Source organism: Phaseolus vulgaris, chromosome 7, assembly GCF_051622355.1.
Source record: "Phaseolus vulgaris cultivar YP4 chromosome 7, ASM5162235v1, whole genome shotgun sequence".
Classification (NCBI taxonomy): domain Eukaryota; kingdom Viridiplantae; phylum Streptophyta; class Magnoliopsida; order Fabales; family Fabaceae; genus Phaseolus; species Phaseolus vulgaris.
The window spans coordinates 58000276-58023640 of NC_143504.1; the positions used below are offsets into that span (position 1 = coordinate 58000276).

Sequence of the window (23365 nt, forward strand, 5' to 3'; positions counted from 1 at the left end):
CCTGTATTACTGATGGTCATATTCAGAAAGCTCATCTCAATTCTGAATTTGCATATCTGGAATTGCTTTATTTGTGTTACAGATATGGATATCCAGAAGATTAAGAGTAAAATAGACATTTTTCTGTGCAGGGGTGCATATCACAATTGATATGGTGCATGGAGAATTAGCCTTATATTATATACTATGGGAGTGAGAGAAGAAAGTATGAGATGAATTTAGGAGTAGAACAGAGCAAGACCCTAGCAGAGCATATGAAGCCCATTCAACTGCGTAGGGCTAGAATTGGTTTTGTAAATTAATCTTACAGATAAAACGACTAAAAAAATTGGTTGACTTGAATTTTACTAAGTTATCTTTCTTATCTGCTTTCCCTTGAAACACTACAAATTACAGTTAAATAAATGGACTTATTATCACGGGATAATAGTAAAATATATAAACAAGGATTATTCACATAAGCATTTCTGTATGGAGTAACAAAAATATTATAGAACTTTAACAATCCTAACCATCCACAAGACGGTAATGCAAACAAAATTGGTAGGTAATGTATTTTCCTTGTAAGTCCACCCGAAAGGAATCATCAGAGCCTCTTGAGATGCTGAGTTTTGGAACTGTAGTTCTCTTCAATATGTGTTTTGGAACTGTAGTTCTCTTCAATATGTCGGGTAAGAAGAGAGATTCCATAATGTGAGCCACTCGAGGCAGCATAATAGGATGTTACAGTGAGTTGAGTGAACTTTGGAAGCACATAACCTAAAAATTCCACATGTATCCACATTACTATAAGGTATTTAAAGCATATAGTATCATCGCCACAATAAACTACAAGACTTAATATTAATACACCTCTAAGTGATTTTTCTTATGAAAAGTGTATGGCATACCACATGGCAAATAACATATGCTAGTGTAAACATCAGTTCAAACCTATAAGCAATATTGATAAAAGAGTCTGCATTTCAAGTATCAATTACCAAATATTACATCTTAATACTAAAGTAGTCAACTGAAACAAATAAAGTTGCAATTGCAGCAAAGCAATGCCATTTAGGGACACCAACTTCTGCAAAGCTCCACTCGAGTCACCTAATGGGGTTGCCAGAAGTTGTGGCATGAATTGTCATATGACCTAAACACAGCATTACAACCACAATGATTCCTCAAAATTGGAATCTATTATGTCTTTTTCATTTCTTTTTAAACAAAATCCCTTTTCTACCCTCTCTGGAGCTGGCAAGATTTCTATTTTTTAAATTTTAGGTAACTCCGTTTTGTTCTCCAAACAGTCAGGCGTGCATAAGCGGTCAATTGGTCATGACTGCAGGTTGCAAGATGGCAAGGGCTGAACTTGTTAGGACTTACGATACAGGACAGAAAAGCAAAATACTAGGGAAAACGCCAAGAACTGAAAGAGAACTCCCCAGTATTATTGTTAGCTTCAATGAAATATGCGTAAACGACTTTGGAGATGAAGCTCTGTCCCCCCTCACCACAGTAGTATTGCAAAATTCAAATGGACCTCTCCCTCTCAAACCCACCTGACACTACCCCTAATAGCACAACAAACTGTTTAACAACCAGCCAGCTCTGCTCAGCCTAACATTTCTTGATTCTCCGCTAGATTTCCCTTCTTCACTCCTCTGGTAAACCCTGCAAACTTCAGGCCGCGTATCATTAACTCTCCTTCAAATTCATGGTCCCTATCACAGCCCTCCACTTGAATAATTTCCTTGTCCTCAAGACAAAATGTGGCAACTAAGTAATCAATAGATTTTCCCTTCCATTTCACTAATCACTGGTGTACAGCCTCTCCATGCTTGAGGTTGTAAATTCTCACTTTCGTCTCTAAAAATTGTTAGGGTTACTTACAGTACTCCCTAAGATTTATAAATTACGGCATTAGTCCTTGATATTCAAAACTGAAATATCATTCATCCCTGACATCAGTTCACATCAAGTTTAAAGAGACATACCTGAGGTAAATGGTGAACCTTCAACCAATTTTTATTTGTAATCTTCCAATGCTCATCAGGCTGCAGCCCACTCAAACAAAAGTTTATATACTATTATGGCAAGTGGGATGACCTGGATGAACTTCAATGTTTTGATAAATTGTTCAATAGACCCTCTTTGCCTCAAGTCAAAAAACTCTTTGAAAGGATTTTTGAATTCCCTAATGTATCAAGCTACTAAAAGCTCTCTTGAATTTTCCCCGTGTAGGATGATAGAGATCGGAAGGAATAAGGTAAGAGATTGAATCTTACTACAGGAAGACAAACTCCCTGTTCCACACTCCAGCAGAGAAATACTACTCACCTTAGTGGCCCACACTATCCACATCTGTTCCTCATAAACCATCCAGTCCCTCACTTCCTCACAACTTGAGCATCACTAACTACCATCTCACTTACCCTTTTCTTTCTTCTAGAATATACTTTCCAATTGGCTGGATTTTTTTGGCTTAAACTGGAAATGTGATCCACTTCCCTGTTGGGCTCAATGGCCTTATCATTAGAAGATCCTATTTGCCAGAAAAGGTTATACCAGTGGATTGTTGACCCTTACATGCTTAGCTTAAGCAACTAATCCTTAATGAACATCCAGGTATTTTGGACTTCGAAATAAACTTCAACTCGACTTATCCATCCAACAGGTTATAGGGAGCTTCACCTTTCTAATGGATATACAATACTCCTCCATATGGTGTACCTTGCATCCCAACTAAGAAGGAACACACCTACCGTTAATTTCCAGCTGCGGAAACCCCAGTATTTACTTTTCAGTGAAATATACAATTTAAACCTAACTTAAACCAACAAAACCAGCTTATAAAATGAGGATTATCTCCACTTACATACTATATTTTGGCATTATTTCAAGTTGAAGTGGAACTTTGGCTTTTCTCCCAATTCAGATGATTATAGGTAGTAAAAAATATCGTCTCTTTTGTTACTAAAACTAATGTCTTTGGTATTATCAGTTAGACCTTTAACTTCGGATGCGAGTAATGAGTTTTTCATGCATTTTCAATTATAGTTAGATGATACGTTAGTTGTGATTGTAAGGCTATTTTTCCTATTTCAGTCATCATACATGCATCTATATTTGTTTGAATATTATTTCGTATACTGGGATCTTGTACTCCATGTTACTAGCACACATACTTGTGTCCTATACCCAAGGTAGTATCCTTGGAATAGGAAAAAGCAAAAATAAATGGGGTATAACGTATCATTTCATGCTTCCTTTTATGTTAAAGCCAATGCCGTGCAACAGTTGTCAAATACTCAGCTATGACTCTGTGAGCACTATTAGAAATATAAGGAACCAAATTTAAGCCTAAGATGTAGGCATGTGCAGAAGTTACCTCCAAATGCAGCACTTAAGCCAGAGAATATCAACAATGGAGGAATCTGTGAACAAATCATCAAATAAATAAGTTAACTATAGAATAAAACCCAACTCTATGGTACATGACGGCATCTAATATGCTAAGTATAAAGGAAAGCGTAAATAAGTTGAAACCAAATTCAATACAAAGTTTATTCAAAGCATCAACAAAGCATAAAGCCAGGTAATTTTAATTTGCAAAGCAAACTCAAAAGTCAATCAAGGTCTACATACCCCGACTACAAAAGGAAGCCACTTCGGTCCCTTCAGACCCTTTTGAAGATATGGTAAACCTACAACCAAAGATAATTAGCAATATCCTCAACAAAGAAGGAACGTGAATTTTAATTTTAATCCATAAGCAGCACAGAGGATTTAACATCGTCTCTAGATTTTATAATACAACAACGACGACAAAGCCTTATCCCACAGCGTGAGCGCGGCTACATATGCATCCAACGACAGAGTTTGGCTCGATTACAAACCAAAATTTCAAAAATATTAAAATGTCCAATTAAAATATAATTCCTAACTAAAAAATAAATAGTTAAGACATTAGATACCAAATTTAATTTAATCTCCTATGGTTTACCGCAAAGAAGAAAACAGATAATTAAACTTACCTGTATTCAAACTATGAACTGCACTAAGCATACCACCAATCCCCGAGCCAGCCTATTCAACGGCAAACACAAAGACAATAAGCATCAAGAAAGAACACTCATAAAACAAACGTAAAGTCAGAATTCGAACCTTGAATTCAAAAAACAAAAATCGCAATTCTTCATTAACCTCAAAGGCATTAGAATATTAAAATCAATAGCAATGATACGATAACCTCAAAGCGGACCCAATTGGGAAGAGAGGAACTTACGACAGCAGTGGCGTCGTGCAAGACGGGAGTGATGGTCCACTCGCCCCTTTCCTGATCGCAAAACAAAGACAATTTGGTTGAGTCAATTCATCGAACACCTTAAGCGCAGTTAGAAACAAGGACGTTGAGAAAAAAGAGAGTGAGAAAAATACTAACGGAATTAGGGTTGAGGAGAGAGAGACAGCGCGGGCATCGAGGGGAACCGAGGCCAGGGTTGAGGGTGGGATCGTGGTCCAGATTCCCTGTTCTTAGCTTCTCTTCGTAGACCTCTCGAGTACCCATTCTTCTCTCTCTGCGTGCTACTTCGATCTGTGTTAGTCACTGAAAAGGTTTAGAAAGAAGAAGAAGAAGAATGAAAATTCGCATTTTACTGTATTTAAAATCTATTTATATTTTCTTTATGATGTGTTTATCTTTTAGATCATATTTTTATTTTATGAGATACACATAAAAAGATGTTATAACAATATTTGAATAATATCTCTTTATATCTTACGATAGAAAATTTATTCAAATACTTTTTCAGAATAAAAATATATATTTCCCAAGTTGTAAATTTTCGAAAAATAAAATAGCTCGATAAATGTTGTTAGAGGTAATCTTTCTATAAATTAAAAGTGGATTCCATGAAATGGGTAATTTAAAAAAAAATATAATTGGATAAGTTGTATTTATAGAAATGATTTTTAAATAAAAAAATTTATAAAAATTTTATTTTTTTTAAGAAGAAGTCGTGATTTTTAATTTTTTTCATATTTTCATTGAAGTAGCACGTTTTTAGATTTTATTTATTTATTTTTTAATTATATAATTTCTTTCATAAGTCTTGCTTCAAATTATGTTTTTAAAATGCTACTGCTGAAACTATATTCATTAAAAGTACCTTAACTTAGCAACAAGAAAATCAATCAATATTTACTCAAGATTCAATTAACCACAAAAAGATTAAAAAAGAGCAAAAAATTATTAAGAAAAGAGAGAAATTATCAATAAAAAATATATATATAAAAAAAAAACAAAGAGCATAAAATAAATTATAAATAATTCCCATGGTTTTATTTAGAATGACCTTATTAATCATGTTTTTCTTCTTTCTAACTCATATAAATTCTCTTCCAATCCATTTTACAAATAAATCCTTCTTTCATCTCCTTCATATAATTTAGGTTGAATATTAATTAGGATGAAATGTTTAAATTAGGATAAACTATTTAAATATCTTATTTTTTATTCTAATTCCTAAAAATATAAACAAATTTCACACAGTACAAATTTCTTTCTTATTATATCATTATTGTACTTTATTTGTATATCTGTATATTGTTTATTTATTTAAAACATACAAAATTTATACGAAACTGAAAACACATCACTAACATTATCCATACATTAATATTTTATGAGGATTTTATCTTTAAAAAACAAATTAAAAGAAAAGAATTATATAAATTATAATTATTTGATTCATTGATTCATATCGATTCATTAAAATTATATAAAATTATATTGGATATAGAATTATATTTGTACCGACATCGAACGATCGAAGGTTGCACATTAAATAAATAAATAAACGTGGTTACAAGTGGAATATAAACCGTGTAACTTCAAATGAGTCAAAGACACTCGTAAAGCACTCTCTTAATATCATAATATCAGGAACCACAACCACTAAACAAGCATGTCTCTAGCAATCGGTTACTTGGCCCACACAGCTAAGACCCAAGTCAACCTATTAAAAGAACTTTTGAAAAGGAGAAATGTACGTTTTTAGATAATATCAGAGAAATTTAACTAAACACTAGCACTGACTTGAGCGTCAGAGTGCAATCGCAGGTACCCGCCGACTGAACGAGCGCGCAAGAAAGAAGAAAGACTTTTAATAACTATAATATCAACGTAGATCAACATCACTCAAGCCCGACATCCACACAAGTACAATATTGATATACCGAAATTAAGAATTATATTCAACATACCGGAATAACTAGTATTTATGTTTTTGAATTATTATAAATTTGTAATATTTAAATATTTAATAAAGTGTGAGATATTCCGGTTAGCTGCAAAACTATTTTTTACAATTTAAAAGAATGTGTTAAAAAATAAAGATAATTCAAAGGAACCAATAATAAAAAAACATGAAAAAGTATAATTTAGTGAAAACAAGTTGAATCCGAATTGACTTGGGAACATATTATTAGCAGAATTTAAAGAAGAAAGATAACTAAGAAAACGTGATTTGCAATAATAGCGTTTTTTAAAAACAAAAGCCTTCAGTAATGGAAAACATAAACGTTATATTCCACAACAGCTTCCAACAGACCAAAATAATGCGTCTTCGCCGTCGCATACCCGCGGGCAAACCGGAACAGCCCGCTGCCGCCGACCACCGGCATCTCCCTCACGGCCGATTGCACCGTGTTCCGCCCCAGCACGGCTAGGCTGCTCCCGTTGTACTTCCCCTCGGTGAACACGAAGTTCATGGCCATCAGAAACCCCAGCTCAGACGTCGACGCCGACGCGTAGATCCCCTGCGCCCTCCCGACCACTGCGGAGGCGGCGTCCGGGAGCTCCGTGAGCGGGTCGTCCATCATGACCACCGCGCCGAACATCGTCGGGGACTTCTCCGTGGCAGGTGCCGCCGCGACGCGCACCGCGGTCTGGTTGGTGCCGGCAACGACGTCGTGGAGGAAGAAGTGGAGGTGGCTGAGCTTCTGCGGCTGGTCGAGGCCTAAGGAGGAAGGGGAAACGGTTTTCACGAAACGGTGCGTTTTGGCGGTGGTGACAGAAGAGAAAAGGAAGAAAAAGAAGAGGGAAGTGAGCATTGTTTTGCGAAAGTTGTTTGAAGAAGAAAACTGTGAAATGAGAATGATTAAGCACTTCTCACATAATCATTGTTACAGAACCTTATAAATATGCTATAATTATTCTACATACACCATAAAAACTTATATAATTCACTCTTAATATTAAATATGAAACTTATTATAACTATGTTATAATCTACAATTTAATAATAATCTTGTCTCTAAATTATACTTTTGGTCCTCGTGAATTTTTATTTTGATAATTTATCTGTCTTTTTTATTATTAGTATTATAAGATATTAATTTAATTAGGTATATTTAAAAGTTTGCAAGGAAAAAAAGAAAAAGAAAATATACTTTTTCAGGATTAAATAAAAAAAACTAGTATATTTTGTAAGCACTAAAAAGAGTTATTTTAAATTTTATAGGAATAAGAAAAGGAAGATTTTTTTATAGAAACCGAAATAAAAAGGTCATTGAAAAATAATTTACTTAAAGAGTTCTATTGAGAGAGAAAAACAAATATGTAAAACCAAAAAGAATTTAAGAAAATATAGAAAGAATAATTTTTTCTTAATGCATTTTAAATATTCAGTTGTCTACTGTGTTTATAATGTTTGAAAGTTTGATCAATTCACAAATGTTAATAAAAAAAAATCTTAAATCCATATAAAATAAATATTAAGAAAATCATTTGATTATAGAATACAGTTTTATTTAAATGGTATAGGAAAAGTCTATTAGAAAAATATGACATTCCAATATTTTATCTAAATAAGAAAAAAATACAATTATCTCTATATAATACTATAAAAAATAAAATCATTTTTTTAAAGTAAAATAGTTAATAACACTTTTATGTATAAAATAGATACACAGTGAAAATATCACTCATATATTTAAATAAAAACAATTAACCAAATTATTTAAAGTATTACAAAACTATGTAATTTAGTTTTATTATAAATTGAAATCTACGGATATATGATATATATATATATATATATATATAATTTATTTTTTAATTTCATTTTTTATGTTTAATAATATGCACTTCTAAAGAACGAATATAAAAATATTACTTTCATTTCCTAAAACGTGCAATATTGAATTAGTCTTGATTAAAAAAAAGTCTATGAGTAAATTATAACTTATATAGAATTGTGAAAATGATCCATCATGTTTATAATTTTTAATAAATAATATATATTAATCTTAAAAATAAAGTTTTCTGAATATGCTTTTTCATTTAATAAGTATTTAATCAAAATTGATGCATCAGTATGTTATAATAGGTAAATGTGTATGTTTCTTCTCAACTCTTCATTTATAATTTTTTTACTTTTATAATGAAAAGGGTAATATTTTGACCAATTTGATCTTATATTCTCTAAATCAAAGTCTATTAAAATCCAAATTAAATCTACTTATTATTTAATTAATTAATAATTAACTTTTAAAAAATTATACACCATTCACTAAAAAAAAAAATATTAAATAAAAATTAATTTTAAACACCAAAATAATTAGTCACTACATTATTGACTAAATTATATATTATTTTATAAACTAAAAAATTATTGATATCTAAAATAATTTATATTATTTATAAAAAAATTATAAAATAGTTTTTAAATTGGTATTAGTTACCAAGATTTTAGCTATTAACTACTTATGTTATAAATTAGTTTCTATTAGCCTTTTAGAGACTAATTTAAAATATAAAATATTAATAATTAAAAAGTTAATAGTTAATTTAAATATCAATTTAGAAATCATTTTATAATATTTTACTAATAATAGAAATCACATTATATATTAATAAATTTTTATTCTTTAAATTTAAATTAGTATTTAATTTATTTTAGTCAATATAATAACTAATTATTATTTTTCTTTAAAATTTATTATTATTTGATGATTTTTTTTAGCAATTTTATAATCTAAAGTGTATGAATTTTTTGAAATATTGAAATTATTGATTCTAATTACTTCACACCAAACTAATGTAACAATTAATTATCTAATATATTTCCTTTTTTTCTTCTAAATAAATACCTTGATTTGGCTTAGGGTTAAGTAGATCACTTCACCGACACCCTCCACTAAACTTTTGATTTTGGATTTAAGTAAGACAAATTTTTTAATTAGTCTTAGCAAGCATCTTAAAATGGTTGGTTTAAGAATATTTAGTAACTTCTATTAAACATGTTTAACTTTTTAATTTATTAAATGTTTTCTTTAATACTTTTATTCTTGTAGCACTTTTAATTTTTTTATTAAAAAGGTTACTTCGCACTTCAAGCCATTCATTATAATAATAAATACTAAAATATGTAACAAAAGATTAAAAAACACCAAATCATATTTACAAATAGTGGGCAACAATAGTGGATATGAATAATAAGTAAACAAAAAATAAAGGGGACAATATTTTATCAATTAACCTGTGATTTAATTGACTCTCACATCACTTAAACAATTTAAATATGTTATTTTCTTCAACCCAGGTGTGTTTCTCTTCAATCAATCTATAATATATATATAAAGTGAACCAAACCACTACCAATATTTAAGGAAGGTATAAAGGCACACTATCACCATATATATATATATATATATATATATGTATATATATATATGTATATATATATATATATACATATATATATATACATATATATATATATATTCAAAATACATTGGCCTGACAAAAAAAGAACGTAAATGGTATGAAATGTGTTAATGGTTCAAATTTCATATAGGTGGCTTTATTTGTTAATATAATCTTAGACATAATAAACCTAATTTATAAAATGAAGATTGTTTTTTAATTTTTGCGTTTTTCATTTACTAATTACTAATATTTTTTTATTTATTATTGGATAAATTGACGTTAATGGTGCAATTCGTTTTTGTTATTATGAATATAATTTTTTTATTACTTATATAGGTAAGTTGTAGGGATAAAAAATGATTTTATCAACAAAATTGTTTTTAACCAATATTACTTTATATTTATGGGATATAAATCGTTATAGAAAATGATAAATTTGATTATTATTTTAAAGTTGTATGACACTTCAAAGAACATTGATGACCGTGTCAAATAACATTTCAAGACACTTAATAAATGACAGCAACGATAGTTACAATAGCCCTTTATGAGTAATATTCATTTTCTGGATTATGAAGAAAATATCTATGACAAATCAATATTACTTTTATCAACAAAATTGTTTTTAACCAATATTACTTTATATTTATGGGATATAAATCGTTATAAAAAATGATAAATTTGATTAAAAGTCTTAGGACACTTTCATAATTTTGTTAAGTTTAAAAATATGCTTGAAAATTTGTTTATTATATTCCTAAATGCTCATGACTTGAAGGTAGTGAATAATAACTTCATTTGATTTGATTTAAACTTTGTTTCAATTAAGATTTGCTTCAAATATTGTATTTGTTTGTGTAATGTGGATTATTTTACTCAAACTAATAGTTAAAATTTAGTTTAAGATTATATTTGGGTTGGATGCAAAATAATTTATAAAGTTACCAAAGTCGTGAAGTTGTCCCATAATTTTAAAATAATAATCAAAATCGTCATTATTTATAACGATCTTTATTTCGTATATACAAAGTCGTGTTGCATCGAAATGATCTTGTTAAATAAAATCATTTTCTATTCTCACAACTTATCTATATAAATATGTAATAAATAAAAATTACTAAGTAAATATATTGAAAAAAAATTACGTTAAAGTATTGTGTGTGTAATTAATGTGGTATGTAGCATTTTTTATTCAATCTAAATATGAATAAATAAATTGAATACTATATCTATATTTTAGTAAGTGTTGATAAGAGATTAAAAGGATTAATGGTATGATATATCCTAATTAATATCGTTATTCATTATAATTTTTCAAGCTCTTAATGGTACAATATATACTAATTTCTTTGTGACTGATAAGTGAAATATCAAGATTATTTTAGAATTTTTAACATAATAAGTCATTAATTATATTTTCAACCGAAATCGTTTAATAGTTTAAAAATAGTTCACAAATATTTGTTGTAAGATGTTTGTTAAGACAATTAAAAGTGTTACATGACCTACAAACTTAATAATGTAACACTTTCAATTTTTATACTAATTAATGTAAATTTATGTTAGGTTTTGTTTTCTTTTTCTAACCATAAATGATCTCATTAATTAAATTTAATTAAAAATATTTTACATTGTTACTTATAACTCACATTAGTAGATAAAGTCACTCTTAAGTATCATTAGTACACAAAATAACTTATAGTTATCTCTCCTAGTATAAAGCCTGAGCGTTACTAAGTTTTCACGAGTTCATAATGTCACTTGTGATCTTACAACAAAGTTGTTTACATGTAATTATAATGAAACTCCTACTAAATAGGATATAATCTACAAACACTCTTTATTAAAGAGGATACAATCTACAAATACTAATGACGGAGTTCGGCGATTGGCGCACCTAATAACAAAAATAATCACTATATTTCAATGTACAACAATGATAATTTTGAAGTCAAAACATGATATAATTAATTATTATAATTTTTTAGTAACTTAAACAATAATATTTCTTTTTATGTTTCCTTGTTCATGAAAGATTTAACTTTAACATGTATTTTTATGTAGATTTAATCTTATGTCTATTTAGCTTATTTAAAGAGAGAAAAGAATATATATATATATATATTATTTTATTTTTTTAAAGATTTTGCTTATCCAAACTACCCTCATACTTATTGAAAGTGATAACTCAAAAAAATATATATTCCTTTCTCTCTATAAACAACACTAAATTACTTAAAACATTATCAATAACATCCAATAAATCTATACACTATGCTTTTTAACCTAAAAATCTATGTAAATTTTGTTGGAACCATTACTATCAACTCAATGTGAATGTCTTTTTATATCTTTCTTTTACTAATCTACTTACATCATAAAACACAAAAGTTCTCTTTATATGAAACCCTTACAACAAGTTTTATTGATAAATAAAATAGATACATAAACTCATTTCTCTATCTAAACAACATCTAAGTATACAAGTTATCTCATCTCATTTCCAAATCCTTATGCATACATTATTTTCATAACCCAATCCTTATGTAAACACAGTAAAAACTGGATTGAAACTAATGCAGAATTGAGTCAGAAATTAAAACAATAAATGGTTTTATGAACCAGATTGAATGCAACATGTGTTTGAGATTCCACATCGACTAGAGATTAGAGTCTTTCATTGTATATAAGTAGGTGCAAACCTCATCCCATTGAGCCGGTTTTATAGGGTTGAATTAGGCTTAAAGTCTACTTTGTAATAACATGAATACACAGACATCTAAGTAAATCAGAAATGTTGGAGCTGTAATTGAAACGCAGTGGATGGAAACTGTAACTAACTAAAAACCAGAAAACCTAAAAACTGGAAAACTAATATAGAATGTAAACACAATTAAAACAGAATGGCTAAAGCATAAGAGAATCTGAATGTATATATATGAAAGGAAATGCAATGCTAAAAAACAAAAATCTGGAATGGCAAGAATGCATTGAAAATAGAATTGAAAACATGCAGAAATTGATTCTGATAGCAAGAATTAAGAAAACAGAAATTGAAAAGTAAGTAAACCAAAAATGGAAATGGATTATATTTAAAATCCTATATTAACTGCAGAAATGAGAAACAGAAACAGAAAATACAAAATTTTGAAAGTAAAATTGAATTGGAATCCTGAGAAGTCTTAATCAAATAGTGTAGAATGAAAACAAATGTGAAAACATAATGACTGGAAAAACTGGATCAGAAGCAGTGAATGAATTAAATGCAGAAAAACAGTCAAAGAAACTATATTGTTCTTACCAAAAATGAATAATATTCTTTGTTTTATGAAGAAAGTTGCAGTACCAATAAGTTTGCAACTCACAGCAGCAATTCCCAATCAATAATTGAATACTAAGAAGAATTGCAAGAATAAAAGCAAACTTGAAGCCAGCTGTTCTTGACATTCTTCACTTCTAGAGAGAATTATTCTCTTCATTGGAGTTAGCAGAAAATTAAAAAACCAGAATCAAAGAAGAAGAATTGCATCTGATCTGACAATGAGAAAAGAGAAAAAACTGAGAATTCTAAAAGGCTAAGGAAATGAGAAAAGAGTGAAAGTGAAAACTGCTTCATTAAAATTCTGAATTCTACAATGTCTCAAACAAAATAATATGGACCTAGTAAGTTGAACAGCAGTGGTAGCTTGTGAAAATACATTATTACCCCTACAAAAACATTATAAAAATGTACTAAATTGTTGCATTTGTTGCATATTTTGTATTTTGTACCGGTCGATACCAGATAAGTCAGACATTGGTGACCGATCGACCGTGATAAAGAACATTTCAATACATTTAATAAATGACAGTCACGACAGTTACAAGAGTCCTTTATAAGTCATATTCATATCCTAGATTATGTGAGAAATATCTCTGACAAATCAACTAAATACTGATTAACTGAAAAATGATTTCGATGATATTCTTTCAATACACCAACATACTTACCTACCAATATATCTTCCTGTAAATCAGGGATCACGATACACATCAGTGAACAACTGGTATTCAACCCATTACAACAATGGTCCTTAACCAACCCTATAAATAAACCTTTTGCAGAGGTGTAAGGTATGTTTTAGTCAGATTACAAATATACACTATTTACATAAATACTTACTTGATCGTCTGAGTACTTTTTCAGGTCAATTCCAACCGAACACCAACAATTGAGAAAAAAAACTTAAAGAAAAGAACAAGGAAATCACCGACACATCAACAATTTTACTATATAAATCATTTTTCCTATTCAGATAAGTATTTCATTCTTCATGTCTTTCTTATCTTCTTTTGCCGTTTAAACTCCAGTTATGTATTCCTCCAATTACCAATTGAAAATACTATCTACAAAGGTCAATCAATGAGTATTAGTCAATAGTAATTTTTTTTTTCAAAAAGTAAACTCAAGAACAAATAATTATAACAATTTATACTAAAATACTTATTTATCATGAAAAATACAAAGTGTACTATAGAAGCAAAGCATAAGAACAAAAAAAATAGTTAGAAAATGCAATTAATCTGTAAAAGAATAAAAAAAAACAAGAGTTGTCATATATCAACGAAGAAAACAAATATGAGTTTTAATATAAAATATATAACTATAGAATTAACATTTCCTTTAAAGGAATAAAATATAAAAATTAAATTAAACTAAAAATATATAATTAATATATTATAATATATAAATAAATTATTTAAAAAAACATGATTTGTTTTTGGGTTTATCCAAATATAACAAAACTCAATAAAAATGAATTTAAAAATGTTTGTTTTTTGGATTCAAACCTTTTATGGTTTTTAGACAAACTAAAATAAATTAAGTTGACCATGTCTCTCATTCTTACTATTGTGAACAATACTTGTATATGAATATTTATGTTTGTTTTTATAAATAATTGGATACTAGATTGAATCAAAATTTTGATATTTTTTTTTTATATTTATACTTTTTGAATTTTGAAATATAAAATTATTTTTATCTATCATTTTATCTCAAGCATAATATATCAGGACCAATTCTAAATCATTCAAACACTACAATGCTATATTTCACATCTTGGAATTGTTTTCACTTTTTTTATAAATATTTTGTAGCGGATATATTAATAAATGTTATGTGTTTAATTTAATACTGAAACTTCATTAGAAGTTACATGTATAACTAATTAAAATCTGAAAATATAACTAGATAATAAAAAGAAGAGCAAATTATATTCTTGTTATAATTATAAATAAAGTCATAAACATACCTACAAGCAAATCATGAAATAGAAACCAAAATAATTAATTACAATAATAACTAAATTAGATACCATTTTAGAAACTAAAAAGAAATCTGGTTTCTAAATTAGTTTATATTATTTTCTATTATTATTAAATTATTTATAAATTTGTATCTAATTAGCAACTAAGGTTTTTGCTACCAAATTTAGAAACTAAATAATTGATAGTTAAAACTTTAATTGTTAATTAGATACCAATTTAAAAACTATTTAACAATAATAAAAAATAATAAAAACTAATTTAGAAACATTTTTTTTAATTTCTAAAATGCTCTCTATTTTAGTTTCTATTGTAACTAATTATTTTGGTATCTAAAAATTAATTTCTATTTCAATATAGTGATAATAAATATTTAGAACTTATTAAACAAAATCTCTATAGTTAACAAGTTATTGATAGAAGTAATACCATAATAAATATGACTCACTTTCCATAACAAGTAAAATGATAAAGTTAAAATAACTTGTTTAGTTATTTTTACTAGAATTTTTACAACATTTTTAGAGAGTTATTTATAATAAATTATGACTAAGATCAGAAAAGGCTTCATGCAATTTGAGATATTTTGGAATATTCCAGAGTGCACCTTACGCACCAGAAAATTGAATCCAATAATTTGCCCTAAAAAATATCTCCCTAATCTAATCTTCCGAAAGACCCAAAAAACATCACAAGACGCAGCGTCGTCGTATCGAATAGTTCCTCCCTTAAGAAAAAGTGGCTAGAAATTTTGAAGAAAAGAAAAAACAAACCCTCGAAGAGAAAACACAATTACTTGCACTCTCTCTTCTCTTCTTTTTCTTCTTCTGCAGTAAAACCCTAGCAATCGATCCTCACCGTTCCCTCTCCCTTTCTAGAACCTTCGATTCAAATCCTCAGATCCGTTTGCAAGGCTGGCGGGTATTTGGGTCAAGTAATGGCGGATCCGCCAGGTATCCGCCGCGACTTTCGATTCTCCATCATAGGGTTACCCCGTTTTCACGATTGTTTTCGCTGCCGTCAAGAGAACGAAGAAGAAGAAAAGTAAAGCATGCTGAGCGTGGTGCGCGTGCACCTGCCCTCGGAAATTCCCATTGTAGGCTGCGAACTCACACCCTACGTCCTCCTTCGCCGCCCCGACAAGAGCGTTTCCACCGACGATGTTCCTGAAACCGCCCCTTTAGACGGCCATTTCCTCCGCTACAAATGGTTGGTCTTCCGTGCAATCCTTTTTTTCCTTTCGGTCTACTTCTCTGCTTGTTAGAAGGCCCGATTGACTTTCCGTCAAACAAAGAAGAACTGTTATTGGAATTTGAAATTCACTATAATTTTCAGTCGTCATTAGTTTGTCAGGGTGTTGTAACAAAAACTGTTTTTCTTATTGTTTTTGGAGTTGAAAAGAAGTGTGCCAGTATTTGTTTTATCTCTCTTGTTTTTGGTTTGTTTTGAGCTTTTTGTGATATTACGAGTTAAAGTAAGTGTATGTGGTTTCACCAAGGTTTTTAAAACCGATTTTGGGTGTAGAGGTTTTTAATTTTTAAATTGAAGTTTGGACCTAGTTCAATTGTTTTGACAGTGTGGGAAACTGGAGATATTGTCAAGATTTCAAATTTTGACATTGTGTGAAATTACAGATAAATGTGGCCATTGCTGTGGTCAGGGAGCTCAACAACCTTTATATGTGGTCACAACCAAAAACCTTGATATATTGTTGTGAATTGATTGGATGATATGCTAGGTGCTGGGATTTTCCTGTGTTGGGTCCATATGTGTTGTGTGTAATAGAATGTGTCACAATTCTGGGTTGTTTAGATCCCAAATCTTGAGGCCATAAACAGCTGAACTGGTTGCCTTGGACGTTATGGCTATTTGATATTTCTTCATAATAATGATTAGAATTTTTTAAGTATGTCTTATGTAAGGCTAGGAAAGAGTTCAAGGATAGGATGAAAGCGTTGGCTGCATTGATGCAAATTAATTGAATGATATACTAGGTGCTAGGATTGTTGCAGAATCCATTTTCTGGCATAGGGATGTAACAGTACCTGAACCTGCTCCTGTGCATTTCCTCATACCCCATAGAAGATAAATAGCTTCTCTTGTAGACCTTCCTAGCATAAATCGAAACTTGTTCTTTGCAATTTCAGTCTCATCTTTTGATTTATGCAGTCACCTTTACCTTAATTTCATGCCGCAGGTCATGTGTTTAATCCCTATGTAATTTAACACAGTTCTGGATATTTCCCATTTTCTCATATATTGGATCCAGAGTGCTCATTTTCTATTCATCTATCATTTTAGATCTTGAAATCTCATTAAATAACTGAGTGATCTCTGTTGTGATTTTGACAAGTTTTTTTCTGGTTCCTGAGAGCTTACACAACCCTTCTCCTTGTTAAAATTATCCTCCATAAAGTTATGTTTTGTTATCTATAGATCAAATTTTCTCCATAAGCTTTGAATTTTTGGATTATGGGAACCCTTTTATAGTTTTTCCTAGATGCCGAGTTGAGTTCAAATGTAGTTAACAGTAAAAGATATCACACTAAAAATTATACTATTTCTGTAGAGTTTTACTGAATTATTTTGTTATACTTCCTATTATTGTTGTGAATAAGAAATTTGGTAGATCATCATCTTAGATGTATGTGAGACTCTCTGCTTTCTAATTTTCATGTTTGGTGCGACAACTCACAGTAACTAACAAATATTTGTAAAGTAATAAAGGATGTGGAGGCATCTTGGATTCCTATCTTATTGATCTCCAAAATGTCAATGATTACAGTCAACATCACATCATGAATCCAAGTTATTGGGGGTATCCTGTGTGCCTGTATATAGAGGCAGACAGGGTGTCACACCAACTTCCTCTAAACAAGCAAAGCTGGAAGCATTCTTGTGTCCAACTTGCATATGTAATATCCAGTTTTGTTACCATGATCATGGAAAATTATATGGGGAATATGCTTTTGTATTTAATTCATGGATATTATGTAGGGTAGTTTAAGATATATGCTGTATCTGCTCTTGCCTTCATAAGTTCATGTGATCAATTACATATAAACTATGATATAATGTCTGTACTATTTGAGGAAACTGTGTTACAACCTAACTACATAACATAAAGTGATACTGTGTTCCTTGATCAATTTTTATGTTATGTAGATAGTTCATGTGTTTCTTAGGCTATCATAGTTAATTTGTCTGCATTCAGATGGTCAAGCGGAGTAAGATATAACTTCAGGTTTTTGAGTACTGATGGCTGTATTATTTGTAACTGTCTCACGCAGTCTGGGTTTTGCCTGTAACTTTAATTTAAAAGTTGTTTGTGGTGATTGGTTGTGCTTGTAGTGTGAGTGTGTATGTTCTAAGGTTCAAATTCTCTATGTTGATACTCCCTCCCCTTTTCATATTTTGTTTTTGGGTTAGTTGGTATGTTCTGGATTCTTAGTTTGTCACTCATGAACCATTCACATATTTGTTTGCTAACTGCTATTCACTTTATTAAATATATATTTGATCCCAAGTATGCTTCCTCTATACACTTTCTATTATTCTGATTTAAACATTTGATATTTTACTGTCTCACTCTGTCCTTTGGCCCTCACTTTTGGCAGGTATCGTGTACAGAGTGATAAAAAAGTTGCTGTCTGTAGCATACATCCGTCAGAGCAAGCCACACTGCAATGCCTAGGTTGTGTTAAGGCAAAAATTCCCCTTTCCAAGAGTTACCATTGCACCACAAAGTGTTTTTCAGATGCATGGCAGCATCATCGTGTCTTACATGATCGTGCTGCAAGTGCTCTTAATGAAAATGGAAATGAGGAGGAAGAGGTGTTTGGGCGCTTTAATAGTACTGGGTCTGGGGCAATAAATTCCAGCTTATCTGCTTCTGCTTCAAGTGCTAGCTTGGCAAATGGGTCTGCAACACCTTTGTATCCCGCTGCTGTAACACAAAGAAGTGGTGAAACTTGGTTTGAAGTTGGACGATCTAAGACTTATACCCCTACTGCTGATGATGTTGGTCATGTCCTTAAGTTTGAGTGTGTTGTAGTTGATGCAGAGACAAAACTGCCTGTGGGACCTGTTAACACTATACTAACTTCACGTGTCATTCCTGCTCCTTCACCTATTCCACGCCGGCAGATTCGTGTTGATGGAATGGGGCATATAGATGTGGATGGAAGAATGACAACTTCAGGAACTTTTACTGTTCTATCCTACAATATATTGTCTGAAGCATATGTCTCTAATGATCTATACAATTACTGCCCTTCGTGGGCACTTTCTTGGCCATATCGCCGGCAAAATTTGTTACGAGAAATTGTTGGTTACCGTGCAGACATTATTTGTCTTCAGGAGGTACATGAACATGTTCTTGCTTCTGATTTTGGTTGAAGAAACTTGTTTTATTTACTTGGCACTTTAACTATATATTTTGATGAGATTGGTTTGGTATTTCACTAAATGGAGGGGAAGTAGGAGTTGCAGTTACTATAGAAACACTTGTTGAAGACCCAGTAAGGAGAGTAGATGAAATGGATGTATCATGAAAAACTATAGAAGAAAATCATTAAAAAGGATTTAGAGGTCTATTGTTTGTTGTCTATAACCACAGAATATCATGACATCATCTAATCCATGTAGATGTCCCACGTAATGGGCAAAGGCTTGGTTATTATTTTTGGTATTTAAATTAATTATTTATTTCACTTAATTGGTGTCATCTTTTAAGTTGAATTGCTGTTTATTTTTTTAAGATGTGATAATTGAATCAAGGAAACTAACCATGTCTACATGTTGTAAATGATTAGAACGTTCTTGTGAATTATTAAGTAACAGTAAACATTACCATAATTTCCATGCATGTGGATGTGTAGGGTTTTCCCCCCTTAGTTTTTGGGGTGAGGAGGGGTTGTTTCTATTGTAATTATGAAAAATTTAAGTTATAGTTCTTTATTCTCATCTGATCTCGATATCCTCATAGCTGACAACTTTTTTTCCCTCCAGGTTCAAAGTGATCATTATGACGATTTTTTCTCTCCTGAACTGGACAAACATGGATATTATGGTCTTTACAAGAGAAAAACAAACGAGGTTGGTGCAATATTCTGGTCCTTGTGATCATAAACTTCAAAATATTTTATATGCTAAGCACTTTTTGTGGGTTTACAGGTGTACAGTAGCAACACAAATACAATTGATGGTTGTGCAACATTTTTCCGTAGAGACAGATTTTCACATGTGAAGAAATATGAGGTTGGGATTTCATTTTGCATATGGTTGTTAAGTTATATTTCTATACAAACTAGAATGATGTGTTCTTGCATTCAGGTTGAATTTAACAAGGCTGCACAGTCTTTGACAGAGGCTACAATTCCAACCACTCAGAAAAAAAGTGCCTTGAATCGACTGGTTAAGGTGACTTATTTTGTGAAAGATTACATTTCACTTTTTGTGTTCAGAAAGAAAAAATGATCGTCTCATGTAATTGTTACTTACCTAGTGTTCTTGGTATCAGGATAATGTTGCACTAATTGTGGTTCTAGAAGCAAAAGTTAACAATCAACCTTTTGATAATCCTGGGAAAAGACAGCTTCTTTGCGTGGTAAGCTCTTTCATGTACAATGATGAGTATTTTTTATTTGACATTTTCTTTTATTACTTATTTCATTTGTTTATTGTTAACCAGTTTCCTGATTGTTACCACATTTAAGAATTTTTTATCTGGTGACAATTGTGTCCTGAATGCTCTCCCTTCCTATCTATTATTACTATATAAATACTATCCGACTGCAATTTTTTTACACATGTCATTTGGTTATGCATTGTGACGACCCACTCTTTTACTTTTCTCTCCTCTTCTGCTTTTTCCTCCCGTCCAGCAAAGCAAAGTATCTTACTCTGGTAAATATAAAAAATTCAAATAGTATAGAACAGATGAAGTTAATGGGTAATTTTCTTGAAACCATAATTGTGATCTTCCTCTATGATAGATATGCTATCTCTCCCGTGTACCTGTCCCCTTTTAGATTTAGGTTTAACTACTTTTTGAAGCAATTCTACTTATAACTCCTGACTCATATATCTTGTGAACTTTAGGCAAATACACATGTAAATGTCCCGCAAGATTTAAAGGATGTGAAACTGTGGCAGGTAAATTATTTTCTATAGTCTGTTCATATCAATAAGATTGTTTTGAACATTACTCTTGCTAATATTTTTTTCCTCTTTTAGGTTCACACTCTCTTAAAAGGGTTGGAGAAAATAGCTGCAAGTGCAGACATTCCAATGTTGGTTTGTGGAGATTTTAATTCAGTTCCGGGAAGGTTTGATGACTACTTTTCTTTGTAATTTTATTTTTGTTTTTACTTTTTATTTTGGAAGGATATTGTATTTATAATGGTTAATCTGAATTTTGTTGCAGTGCTCCTCATGCACTTCTTGCAATGGGGAAGGTAGATCCTTCACATCCTGATTTAGCAGTTGACCCACTTAACATTTTACGTCCTCACAGCAAGTTGGTTCATCAGTTGCCATTGGTAATGTATTTATTGAGCTGCATCCCATTAAGGAGTAACATTCATAATATGCACGTTTGCCTATTTTAGTTCTGTTTTTGTATCATTTTGCCTATTTAATATGTTGTTGGTAACAAAATTTAGGTCAGTGCATACTCATCTTTTGCGAGAACTGTTAGCCTTGGATATGATCAGCATAAAAGGAGACTGGATGGTGGAACAAATGAACCTTTATTCACAAATGTCACTAGAGATTTTATTGGCACTCTAGATTACATATTTTACACAGGTGAGTATGGTGTTATATCATTTTGCTAAATTTAAAGGCTAAATCTTAGTCACATTTTTATGAAGTGACATGACTTGTGGTTTCAGCGGATTCTTTGGTTGTGGAGTCATTATTGGAGTTACTGGATGAGGAGAGTTTGAGGAAGGACACTGCACTTCCTTCACCTGAATGGTCCTCAGATCACATAGCTCTCTTAGCTGAGTTCCGCTGCTGCAAAAATAAATCTAGGCGTTGACGCTTATGGTAGGTACCATTCTCTGGCACCCACTCCACAAACGAGTAGCATGTTTGATAAATTATTATTGAAGAAGATTGATGTCATGAACTTTCTTTTGGTGCTTGGTTCCTTTAAAATTGTAAAGGCTGTAGAGTCTCCTGTTTATTAGCAGAAAAAAAGGGTGATAGGGTTGTGTTGTGTCATTTAGAGAGTGAGGGTGGAGACGAAGGATGTAAATTAGAAAAATAATGAGAGGTAGTGGAATTAGGTAGTAATTTACAATTTGAATTATGAAATAGAAATGACATTTGCTGTCAGTGTCCTAAAATTCCTAACAAACCGTGTAGCACCCATGTAATGCTGCCCTGTATCTGATTCCTTAGAATGCTGTTTTAACATTGGCATTGAGGACTTTCTGATATAGTCAGCCTTTGAATTTGTATGTTCCCTTGTTGAAATTGTTAAAGATGATCTCACGAACAACATGCACATTATTCTGCACCAATCCTACAAGGAAATGTTAATTGACATGAACACGGAAATTGTTATGATATCAGGAGCTACTCTTGTGTTCTCTGAGATTATTCTCAGTAGTATGCTGGGGGGACATAAGATAGCGTTAAACATGGTATAAAAGAATATTAAGTACTGATTGAACAAATATGTTGTCCTTTCCTGTCTATTTCATACCCTGCTTTGTGGTGTATTGTTTGCATGCTTTTCAAGGATTGTTTACCTTTTTATTTATTGATGATCACTTTCAATCCTTGTAGGTCAGTTTCAGAGATACATAAAGAAAAAAAGGCTCAAAGAAGCATTTGGTTGGTAAGTTTTTTGTAAAAATGGTAGATCATGCCTGTCTTTTCCAGGCATCTCCATGTGGGGATCATTGCAATGATCTGCTATGTATCATCATGTCACCTTTATCATAGAAAAAATTATGATTTTCTGCCTTATTGACTTCTCTCTTTCTTCACCCCCTCCCCAAATCACCTAATTTTTCTTTCCCTTTAAAAGGGAATTTTCTCATAGATGCCTATTGGGGCTCCATACATCTTATTACTAGTAATAGTAAAGAGCTAGTGTACCTTTAAGACCTAGTTGCCACCTTGGAGCCCTATGCATAGAGCTCGAAATTCTCACATATCTGTCGTGTTAATCTTCAAAACTTAGATAATTGTTTTTGTTTTAGATCTGTCCGTCAGAAACTTGTCAAATTTGGTATGGCGTAATTGATAATGATGTAGAATAGAATTCAACCGAGGTGTTTAACATGGGAGGAGATCTGAACTGTTGCAATGATTATATTGGCAAAATAGGAAGAGATAAATTTT

General features: G+C 31.0%; 3 protein-coding genes across 3 annotated transcripts; 1 reads left to right on the top strand and 2 right to left on the bottom strand.

The window, feature by feature from the left end:
• Positions 1 to 413: 413 nt before the first annotated feature.
• On the bottom strand, positions 414 to 4661 carry LOC137830664 (uncharacterized). The gene is made up of 6 exons (XM_068638126.2): positions 4427 to 4661; positions 4271 to 4321; positions 4020 to 4071; positions 3631 to 3689; positions 3374 to 3419; positions 414 to 759 (listed from the first exon to the last, which is right to left on the bottom strand). Exons 1-6 carry the CDS (start codon positions 4550 to 4552, stop codon positions 587 to 589), a joined length of 507 nt encoding a protein of 168 aa, XP_068494227.1. The 5' UTR covers positions 4553 to 4661; the 3' UTR covers positions 414 to 586.
• A 1764-nt stretch (positions 4662 to 6425) lies between these two features.
• On the bottom strand, positions 6426 to 7293 carry LOC137830665 (dirigent protein 22). The gene has a single exon (XM_068638128.1). The coding sequence runs from the start codon at positions 7096 to 7098 to the stop codon at positions 6547 to 6549; it is 552 nt and encodes a 183-aa protein (XP_068494229.1). The 5' UTR covers positions 7099 to 7293; the 3' UTR covers positions 6426 to 6546.
• Positions 7294 to 15582: 8289 nt separating this feature from the next.
• Positions 15583 to 22987, top strand: LOC137830667 (carbon catabolite repressor protein 4 homolog 1). The gene is made up of 12 exons (XM_068638131.2): positions 15583 to 16213; positions 18622 to 19366; positions 20015 to 20101; positions 20180 to 20263; positions 20339 to 20425; positions 20526 to 20612; positions 21107 to 21160; positions 21242 to 21333; positions 21432 to 21546; positions 21670 to 21814; positions 21901 to 22057; positions 22805 to 22987. The coding sequence occupies exons 1-11, from the start codon at positions 16056 to 16058 to the stop codon at positions 22047 to 22049; spliced, it is 1803 nt and encodes a 600-aa protein (XP_068494232.1). The 5' UTR covers positions 15583 to 16055; the 3' UTR covers positions 22050 to 22057; positions 22805 to 22987.
• The last annotated feature ends 378 nt before the right edge of the window (positions 22988 to 23365 follow it).